This window comes from Galeopterus variegatus, unplaced genomic scaffold, assembly GCF_000696425.1.
Source record: "Galeopterus variegatus unplaced genomic scaffold, G_variegatus-3.0.2 Scaffold106, whole genome shotgun sequence".
NCBI classification, from domain to species: domain Eukaryota; kingdom Metazoa; phylum Chordata; class Mammalia; order Dermoptera; family Cynocephalidae; genus Galeopterus; species Galeopterus variegatus.
In genome coordinates this window covers 242,581-253,872 of record NW_007726217.1, presented here as the reverse complement: position 1 = coordinate 253,872, position 11,292 = coordinate 242,581, and the positions used below count along the sequence as shown (strand labels likewise).

General features: G+C 35.9%; 1 protein-coding gene across 1 annotated transcript in view; it reads left to right on the top strand.

The window, feature by feature from the left end:
• The window catches only part of LOC103601252 (zinc finger MYM-type protein 6-like), a 27,595-nt gene that overhangs the window by 7,561 nt on the left and 8,742 nt on the right, over positions 1-11,292 (top strand). Inside the window, exons 3-6 of the mRNA XM_008585640.1 lie at positions 3,520-3,604; positions 4,331-4,580; positions 7,510-7,684; positions 7,785-7,976. Coding sequence (XP_008583862.1) covers positions 3,520-3,604; positions 4,331-4,580; positions 7,510-7,684; positions 7,785-7,976 — 702 coding nt within the window. The remainder of the gene's footprint in view (positions 1-3,519; positions 3,605-4,330; positions 4,581-7,509; positions 7,685-7,784; positions 7,977-11,292) is intronic.

Here is an 11,292-nt window from a genome sequence, read left to right as displayed (position 1 = left end):
CTGCGCTCCCAAGCGGTGCACTCTCCAGTGCGCCACCGGGCCGGCCCTTTTTTTTTTTTTTTTAAAAATGACCGGTAAGGGGATCTCAACCCTTGACTTGGTGTTGTCAGCACCACGCTCTCCGCAGTGCGCATCTGGCCATCCCTATATAGGGATCTGAACCTGTAGCCTTGGCATCATCAGCACCGCACTTTCCCGAGTGAGCCACGGGCCGGCCCTTGATATAAGTATATTGTATGCAATTCATGGAACATACTTATTCTAAAATTTGTGATTTATCCAAAATTCAAATTTAACTGAGTGTTTTATATTATTTGCTAAGTCTGACAACCGTATATAGGTGATAGTTGAAGTCATGACTGTGTATGAGATTGTTTAGAGAGCAAGAGTAGAAAGAAGAGAGTAGAAAGCTCAGAGTAGAAAGCTGGGAACTGGGTCGACTTAGTCTCCCAATCAGCAGCCTCAGCATTACTTGGGAACTTGTTAGAAATGTATATTCTCCTACTGATTCAGAAACTGTGGGGCTGGAGCCCAATGATCTGTGTTTAATAAGACCCCCAGGAACTTCTGATGCCACTGAATTGAGAACTGTTGACTTTAAGGGTGAATATAAGATCAATGAAGGATACTGTCTTACTGTCTTAGACATTTCAGGCTGCTATAACTAATTACCATATACTGGGTGGCTTATAAACAACAGAAATTTATTTCTCACTCTTCTGGAGGCTGGAAGTCTGAGGTCAGGGTGCCAGCATGGTCAGGTTCTGGTGAGGGCCCTCTTCTGGTTTGCACACTTCCCATGTCTTGTAGAAAGAGAGCTAGCTAGCTCTCTGGCCTCTTCTTATAAGGGCACTGATGCCATTCATTAAGGCTCCACCCTCATGACCTAATTATCTCCCAAAAGCTCCACCTCCAAATACTATCACTTCAGGGTCTATAGAATTTCACCATAGGAATTTTGGGGAGACACATGCATTCAGTCCATTGCAGATACTAAGAAGTAGTAAAGAATCGAAGTAACAGAACCAGAAGACCGTGGAATCACTGGCAGTGTCAGATGTATCTGAGAGGCCAAATATAATAGAAGCCTAAAAGTGTTCATTGGATTAGGCAATTGTGAGATGATTGGTTGTCTTAACACAGTTTCAATTGAAACAGTGGCCTGATTGATTGGGTTCAGGAGGGAATCAAAGTGAGGAAGTAGAGAAAGAATGAAGTACTTTTTCCCTAGTTTGGTTGTAAAGGAAAGGAGAAGAGAAGGCAGTAGCTCCTAAAGGAACAGATTCATTTTAAACTGAGGGGAAGAAACGAATATGGAGGTGGAGAGAGGCTGAAGATAAAGACAGGATGGAATGCCAAAAGAAAGGAGAGGGATCTATAACACAAGCACTATTTTAGCTGTGGCTAAGAAGAGGTTGCCTTTTCCTGTAACATAGGAAGACAGTTTGTTGATCTATTGTAGGTATGGTGGAGGGGGTTGTTGAGCAAGTTCTTAGTGGCTTCTTTTTACTTGGGGAAATTAAAATGTAAGTGAGCAGGAAATGTGTGGGGTCAGGACTTGTGAGTGATGAAAGTTAAGAACAGTTACTTTAAAAGAAACTGATCAGGGAAACATAACAGGAATATTAGAAACATATTATAGTTGAGTTGATAAAGTAAGTTTTTATTGAATCTTAAACATTCTTTTCGGTAATTTGAAGGAGGTGTATATAGTACTTTTAACTTCTTCTTTTTACAAGTGCCAATAAACGAATATTGTTATTTAAGTATAATGTTTAAGAACATCTACTTTGAATTGAATGGACTTGGATTCATTCACTCAACAAATATTTATTAAATGCCACAATTATGAAAATAATAATATTACCTAAGTATTCTTATACTAGCATTTTTGCGTGCTACTTTTACTTACTTTTTTTGCTTACTTGCTATTGCCTAAGTGTAAGACATGCTACATACTTTATCTGTATTAAATCGTTTCCATTCCATCCACCCCCCACCCCTTGTAGTGGCCCTATGGGTTAGGTAGTATTATCTTTATTTTACAGATAAGGAAATTGGAACTAAGAAAGATTAAATAACTTGTTGAAGAGCCAAGATTACATCTGTTCTGTGTGCTGTCAGAACCCGTAGTCTTCTCTGTTGTGTTATAATACTGGGCATTGAGTGTAGGGAGGTGAAAAAACAGATGTGGTCCCTGTCCATGGTGGACACAGTTCTTTCAGTCCAGTGGGGTGGGGGGAGAGGAGGGATATTAGGCATTAATCAAATTATTACCCTACTAAATATCAAATGATGTATTATGGTAAGTGCTATGAGAGAAAGGAGATGGAAAATACTACAACAGGAGAACTTAATTTCAATTGGGACCCCGGGTTTGAATTTATTATAGTAATTATGTTGTATTTATACCCTGTGAGGGTCGGTTTTGGAATAGAGAAACCTGTATTTGATTCCCATCTGTGCATTTAGTATCATGACCTTGGGCAAGTTACTAAACATCTCTGAGCTTCACTTTCCTCATTTGTAAAGAAAGTACAATAGTTCTTATCTTGCAGGCAGTACCTCTTTTGGTGCCATAATATACATCATAGAAAGTGGTGAATTTAATGCAGTGGTTCCTAGTCGTTGGCATTTAATAGTCTAAAGAAATTTCAAAAGTAACTTTGGAACTGACATATTTAGTCGCTTATTTTGCTAAGTGTAGGGAGATTAAAAATACAGCTACTGTTTATTATCACCATTGTTTCAGAAAAGTAAGGCCTTTTAAAAAAAAACTTTCTGTTTTGGAATATGTAAGCCTATTTAAACACCAAAAAAAAAATTAGGATGGTTGTGATCTCAGAATAAAGAAGAGTCCTTTTCAAGATAATTATATATCCCGATCTAACCATTGCACATTGTACACAACTGTTGAAAATCAGTGTTGTATCCCACATACATGTATAATAAATTATCTGAAGAAATAAAAAAGATAGTTTTATATATATATATATATTTAAAAATTGTTTCATGATTGCATTTTATTTTAAAACATTATAAATCTGATTTAGGCTGTGATGATTTTATGTATGATAAGCAGATTGCATTGAAACTCTTGTATCTTTTCTGCTGTTAGCAGATACGATAGCTTGTAAGTGTATTGGCTAAAATTACTAATTTAAATCCAGACTGTAAATCATTCAGATTTTATTTTATTTACTGTTTCCTTGTAAACACAGCCTAAAAAATGGGTAGTGCTCAGCATTGGAATAGCTATATATTACTCCCATATATGAAGATTACATTTGAAAAGTAGATGTAACTATTATAAGAGATTCTCCAATTCTGAAAGTTTGTCTTTGTAAAGATGAAATCTAGTCTAATAACTTATAAATTTTGACTTTTAAGGTATTTGTGAGGGAAATTATGATTAGAATGTATAAGAGATAAATATGATAGAATAATTTTTTGTCGAATTTCTAGTTTACTTAGATACACTGAATTCGTTTCTCTCTCTACTTTTTTTTTTTTTTAAAGGAGTATGGATGTGCCCAACAGCCAAAAACTCAAGAAAGTGAACTGAAAATTAGTGCTGTGTTTTCAGTTAGTGACAGTCCTCTTGGTAAGAAATAGAACTTCATAAATTAATTACAATTAATATTTGTTTATTCTGACTAGTAGAATTGAGGTAAAGTACTTCCTTTTGTAAGTTTTTCTCTTCCTTTAGAGCAGTGTTTTTCAAACTGTGGGTAGCTGGTCTTCACCAGCATTTTAAAAAATGAGATAAAATAAGATTATATCAGGCTGGCCAGTTAGTTCAGTTGGTTAGAGCACAGCCTTGTAACACCTAGGTCAAGATTTCTGATCCCTATACTGGCCAGCCACCAAAAAAAAAAAGGTTGTATAAGAGCATGATGGGCCGAGCCCGTTGCGCACTAGGGAGAGTGCGGTGCTGGGAGCACAGCGACGCTCCCGCCGCGGGTTCGGATCCTATATAGGAATGGCCGGTGTGCTCACTGGCTGAGCGCGGTGTGGGTGACACCACACCAAGGGTTGCGATCCCCTTACCGGTCATGAAAAAGATTATTATTTCATGAAACTTCTGTCTCAGTTATCAAATTTTATACCCACATACAAATGTATGTATGTGAGAACCAGGTTATAATGTAAAATGTAGTTCTTACTGTGGGTTATGATTAAAAAAAGTTTGAAACTCCCCTGCTTTGGAGTGCTTATTGCTTCATTTGCGTTGGATTTCAAGACGGAAGGAATTTGTCCTAAAAAAGAGAGACTGTATATGCATTAGTGTTGATACTGAAACTTTTTTTTTCTTATTTTGTTTTGATAGCCCAACAGTTGACTCCAGGCTTTCAGCTTTCTCTCGCACCATCTCGTCCAAATATATGGGTTCCTTCAGTTCCAGCTGTAGCAATTCAAGTTTTTTGTTCTGGGTGTAAAAAAATGCTTTATAAGGGGCAAACTGCATATCATAAGACAGGATCTACTCAGCTCTTCTGTTCCACACGATGCATCACTGGATATTCTTCACCTGTCTGCCTACCACCTCCTCCCAAGAAAACCTGCACAAACTGCTCAAAGTATAAAATTCTTTATTTTGTTTATTTATTGTTTTGGTGGCTGGCCTGTACGGGGATCCGAACACCTGACCTTGGTGTTCTAACACTGTGCTCTAACCAACTGAGCTAAGCAGCCAGCCCTTCGAAGTATAAAATTCTTAATGGCATCCCTTTTTACTTTACTTCTTTTTAGTATGTATACAATTTAGTTCAAAATGCTATTGCTACTTTGAATTTCTTTAGTTTAGTACTTTTCTATGGAAATATGTTTTTGGCTAATGGAAGAATTTGCGGATCTAAAGTTTTACAACATTAAATAAGTGACCTGGTGTTACAAGTATTACCTAAACCAGTTTTCTATCTTTCAGTTTAAATTTTACTATGGAAAGAAATAACAAACCATTTGTGGGAATTGTAGGACCACTCATATATCCTGTAACTATAGAAAACAACCATTCAAAATTGTTTAACAGTTATCTTGAAAGTTATTGAAATATAGAATAAGATAATAGCACTCTTTTAATAGTATATGAAAGTTATTTAATTCTTTAGAAGGTAAAAACTCTAAATGGTCACAAAAATATGTGTTTATTTCTGATATCCTGGTAAGCTTTTGTTTGGGTCATTGTTGCTCTATAATAATGTAAATAATAATAAAAATATTACTTTTAAGTAATTTAAAAAGTAAAATAATACTTTTAAAAGTAAAATATTTTTAAAAGTAAGATATTACTTTTAAGGAAAGGAGGGGGAACTTTTTAAATGTTTTACTTAAATACTGAAATTTAGTTTTGTTGTAAAATGCCCTTCTAAAATCTTTAACACTTTTATGTCATTCTTATAAAACTGATCTGAACGAGTAAATCTAGTTTTCTGTTTTTTAGATATTCTGCTTCAGCATATCAAATATCAAAATAAAATGAATTAAATTTTAAAGAACATAGTGCAACTTATACATCCAAATGTATATTGTTTTCTTAAAAGTAGTCACCCTTGTCAGTGACTTTTTACCACAGTGCTGCTCTTTTTTTTTTTTTTTTTTTTTAAAGATGACCGGTAAGGGGATCTTAACCCTTGACTTGATGTTGTCAACACCACACTCTCCCAAGTGAGCCCTGGGCTGGCCCTCACAGTGCTGCTCTTGATTGAAATTTTTTTTGATCCCTTGATTTGTCATTGCCTTCAGAGCCTATGAAACATTCCTTTACGCTAGGTTAGGTGACAAGTGTATCTTTTCAGCATGGATTTTATTTTTACAAATTGCCAAAAGCTACTTAATACCTTATCAGGTCAATGTAATAGAGATTAAACTGAGTCATACTGTTAAACATGAGATTTGACTATAAAATTAGAAAATTGTTCTTTGGGTTCTTATAAATTAAAAGAAAAATTAGAAAAAATGTTTTGAGCCATGTTACTGTTGAGAGAGGTCTGGTTTTTCTAAGATAACTAAGTGTTAAAGTATAACACTCATTTGGATGCATAAGGTTTAGTGTTTATTTATGTACACAAATTTTCATTATAAAGTCATTCTCATTGGTTTACTTATATATACATTATGCCACTGGCAGATTCATCTTATTAAATAAAATTTTTTATTGCTTTGTTTTTAGTAGAAAAATCACTTTTCAAAATCAATACTTCATCTGTGTTTAAGCATAATCACTTGGTTTCTAAGATTTGTTGTCATATTTTTAAGGTTAAATGAATTTTAGAAAATTCAGATAATTTTTGTTGTTGTAGTTATTCTTTCATACATTACTGTGGAACAGTTCTCTATAATACAGGTACAGGATGGGAGGCAGGACAGGGGAGTGATTAACTCCATGGACTCTAGAATCAGACTGCCTGGATTTATATTCCGGCTTCACTGTTTATTAGCAGTACTACTTTTTAAAAAAAAATTTAATTAATTTATTATTAATATTATTTTTTACATTCTAAGATGTTGTGGAGAGCAGTACAACTTTGATAAGCTATTTAACCTCTGATTCAGTCTCCTCATCTGTAAAATGGAAATTATACCAATACTTACCTCATAGTGCTTTTGCGATATTTAAGTTGGATAAACTGAGTAAAGAGAACAGTGCCTGGCACATAGTAATTACTCCATACACTTATTGTAGTATGTGATATTATTGCCATTATTATTCTTTACTTTGTGGCTTTCCCTAGTGTTTCTAATTAATGACTGTTTTCTTCAGTTTTTATACTAGTCCGAAGATTGGCAATACTAAGCCTCTGTTTTACCAAGATATTGCTATCAGTGCTTATTGTAATAATTAGTTCTTACAAAATGGCTCTGTGAATCTCACAGAACTACCTAATTATTTGTGTTCTTCCTGTCTCATGCTTGTAAAGTCTTAACAGTACTTTTGTCATCTGTTTCTTTGATCTTTTCAGTTATAGCCAAGTTTTATATATCATGCTAATTTTTAATTTTAATCTTTGGTAGTTCATCTGTTTCTCAAAATCTTGCACTTTTAATTTTTAAAAATTTCATTTCTTGTCTCATTCATGTTTCTGCTGTTGGCAGCTGCTGGCTAGTAAGAGGACTGTGTCTCATGGTCTGGAGTTGTGGGATGACCACTGAATCTAGTCTCATTGGCTCCAGCAGATGAAACTTGGAGTTGGAAACCTTACTGTTTTTGTCATAAGCATCTGGCTGGCTATATTTTAAATTTAATTCTCCCTTGATACATCTGTGAATTAGGTATTATAAATTCCATTTTGTACATGAGGAAATTGAGACGGTAATTGCCTCATTCATTGTCACTCAGCTGATAAATAACAGAACTGATCGTCAAACCCAGGTTTTCAGATGCCTTATCTTGGGCCTTTTTCTACCATACAGTAGTTGCCGCTAGTAAATGTTATTTTAGCTCACAAAGAGGAAGAATTTATAATTGTGAAGAACATGTTTCATTTTGCCTTTGTTATTTATTTTTAGAGACATTTTAAATCCAAAGGATGTGATTACAACCCGATTTGAAAATTCCTCTCCTAGCAAGGATTTCTGCAGCCAGTCATGCTTGTCATCTTATGAGCTAAAGAAAAAACCAGTTGTTACCATATATACCAATAGTGTTTCGACTAAGTGCAGTATGTGTCAGAAGAATGCTGATGTAAGTTAGATTTTACTTTTATTGGGATTCTGCTCAAAGATCAGAGATTTTTAACTGGCTCTGCTTATTTTTTTTGTGTGTGTGTGTGTTTATTTCCTAGATTCGATTTGAAGTTAAATATCAAAATGTGGTACATGGTCTTTGCAGTGATGCCTGTTTTTCAAAATTTCACTCTACCAACAACCTCACCATGAACTGTTGTGAGAACTGTGGGAGCTATTGCTATAGTAGCTCTGGTCCTTGCCAATCCCAAAAGGTTTTTAGTTCAACAAGTGTCACGGCATACAAGCAGGTATGAATATCAGTCTGTTGCATGCAGTTAGGCTCACTCCTTCTGAGTTGGCTGCACGAGGATGAACTGTAAAATGAAAGATTGAGCTCCTCCTGTCAGTTCATCCTGGTGGTGTGTGATTTCCCTTCCAAAAAAGTGGGATAGATTCTGATACTGTAAGGAATGACTGTGGTAGTGAGATGATATAGGTGAACTAGGTCACTTTTTAAGGTTCTTAGCTCTTCGTGACTAAGAATTCATAAATGTAATTTCATGATTTGCTGTGAGTGTAAAATATTTTGTGATATAGTGATAGTGAAGAAAACTCCATATTGTAAATAAACTATGAGAAGAGTTAAAAGATGATAAAACCAGTGACTGTAAAGGAAGCATATCTTTTTGTTTTAAGATGTATTTTGGAATGAATTGTAATTGTTTTGGCCACATTGCCCTATTAGAATACTTTAATTTTACTTATTGTAATGAATAATGAATCTCATTACTAAATATGTCACTTTGTGTCAATTTAATTATTACTGAATTATTTGAGGTTTTTCAAAAGTTATTTTCTTAAAAAGTATGTAAATGATAATTAAAACTTTTTTTCAGTTAGTGTTATGGCCAACATCTGATGGGTGAAAGAAATTTGGCCACGAGAACTGGGTGATAGGAAAGGGAAAAGAGTTTATTTCTGGCAGCCAGGGCTACGCAGGCCAATCAAGGAGCGCAGCCCCGAGTTGAAACCTCTCGCAGCTTTTATTTTTAGCTAGGTGGGAATTTTTCGCACCTGACACAATCTAGCCAATGCAAGCAAGCCAGCGGTACATAAGCTAATTTTGCGGTTAGCCCTGTAGCCCTTCCCCATCCTGGATTCCCCATTTATTTTAGCAAGCGATTTGTACAGAAGCAGAATGCATATATTAAGGTCAGTAGGGGTTGGGGCGTCCCTTAACAATGCACCCATCACTTCCTGAATTTATTCTCCTTTCTTTGCTCCTTAACTGCCCGGCTTTGCCCATTCCTCTGCCTTCTTTCACCTCTCACACTCCACACGATACTTATTTTCTCTCTTAAAGCTTGTGAATTACAGACCTTTTACTCAGTTTTCTCTCTGATTCTGACCCTGTGCACTTCTGCTATTTTTTTTTTCACTATTCCTTCTTCTTCACCTCACTTTTCCGAGACATTGACATTTCATTAGTTCCTTGATGCTGCCTTCTTCCTGCTTTCTCTCTGCTTTTTTTCGGAGAGGCAGCATAGGCTGATTGGAAAGAGCATGGGACTAAACTAAAAACCGAGGTTTCAATCCTGATTTTGTCACTTATTTCTAACTCTGTGACTTTGGGCAAGCCACAACATCTCTCTGGACTTTTATGTCCCCACCTATAAAATGAAAGGCTTCTTAGTAATTAAAAATCCCTTCCTACTTTAAAACATATGTGATTTTGCCATTTCTCTGCAACTTCTCTTAGGCCCCTGTCAAGGCTTATTCCAAAAGAAACAACATTTAACAAAAGTTGCCAAATTTCCTTTGCTAAAATCCATATTGCATTTCAGTCAAACCTAGTATCCTATATATTACATTGGTGGTAGCAATAGCAAATTATAATAATAAATAAAAATTCTCTTCCAAATGGGCTACCTGCTTTTAAAAAAATCTTTCTGACTTACCATGTCTCCCAAATCCCTCCTGTTCCCACTCACTACACAGCCATTTCCTGGGTGTGGGTCTGTCTATGGCTGAACAAGCACCAGCACACAGAGAGGAGAACCAAAGAAAAGGATGGGTTTGTCTTCTGAGCACTTCCAGACCTCATGGAATAAATCCAGGAGGATAAGGACATGCACAGTTCTGTTTTACAGATTCTTTGGAGCAAAAATTTTTCTTGCCATCAGTTGTCATAGTAAGTCTCCATTTCAAGACCTGATATCTAAAAATATAAGATGCATCCCACTCATGTCAGCCTTCCTCAGTCAATAAGCAATTAAAAAAAAAAAAAAACAGTCTTAAATATGATCCTTCTCTTAATGATGGCTAACCCAAAATCCTTTGAATACCTAAGGGAACTGATTCTGGAATGTCCTGACTTAGATGCCTTTGTCTCAAGGCCTGTGAATTTCAGAGCTGGGCACTATCACTTCGTCAGTTCTCCCTGACGTGGTAATGACTATATGTAAGGAAGGAGGCATTGGGTCACTTTTCTTGAATTTGATCCTTGAAAAAAACATATATTCTGTGACCATCACTATGCTCAGTGTTCAAAAGAGCTGGACTGGAGATGAGATGAGGGAGGAAAGATCTGCCCTTGTCTAGGCTCGTCTGAACTCATGTAATCTGGGGTTTTTGAAAAAAAGAGAGAATAGCAGCTTGACTGCAGATTACTGCCCTTTCTGGTTGTGTAGAATAAAGCACAGGCCAGAATTTGTTGCATCAGCAAGACCTCCTAATGAAATGCAGAAGCAGCAGCAAAGAAATTTAAATTGGTGTTACCCCTCCCCCCATACAATTCTCACTCCCGTTCTCAACAAGATCCTCTTAGCACTTGAGACAAAAATATATAAAATAACACTTTCTTTTTTTTTGCATTTTCCCTGTCATTTTTGGTAATGTGTAGTAGCAGTCAACTGAGTATCAGGTGATCCCATGATTTGGAAGAAAGTTGATTGCTCTACTTACCTAGGTGATGGAAACATTTTGCATTTTCAATCCAGACCTGATTTTTGATGATTTTGTACCAACAACATTGCTTCTGAGTTCAAAGAAATTACAATTTGTCTATGAGATGATTGTTAAAATACGTAAACTTTAGGTTCATTCCCAGAATAGTTAAATGTAAAATCTCTTGATATTGATGTTACAAATCACATTATTGCTATTAGGATTCCAAATGAGTCCAGCATTAGAAGTTTAAATCAGTGTTTTGTTTTTGCCATGTGCACACAGACCTTCATCAGGAGTAAGGATCCAGGAATGAGTTATGCATACATTTGTAGTTATGACAGGGTTGGCAGTTTTGTTCTACTTTACTGCAATGACAGATAAAAGGTTGTTACAAATTAGCATTGCGGAAAAAGCATTGCCATAACAGATGGCAAGATTGAGAGCATTTTTTTGTTTTTGTTGGCTGTTAAACTATGGAATTTAAACGTAAAGAGCTCTGTTAGATGGAAGAGAAGATTCTCGCTCCGTATAAGGGGAATGGTGGCAGAATGACAGGTTAGGTAAGTCTTTCATGGGACTCCTTGCTATGATTCAGGTCTGAAAGCAAACCACGTATCTCACTAGGCAGCTCTAAGAGTAAACTAACTCTGGGATGGCCCTGGGGAGAATGAGCAA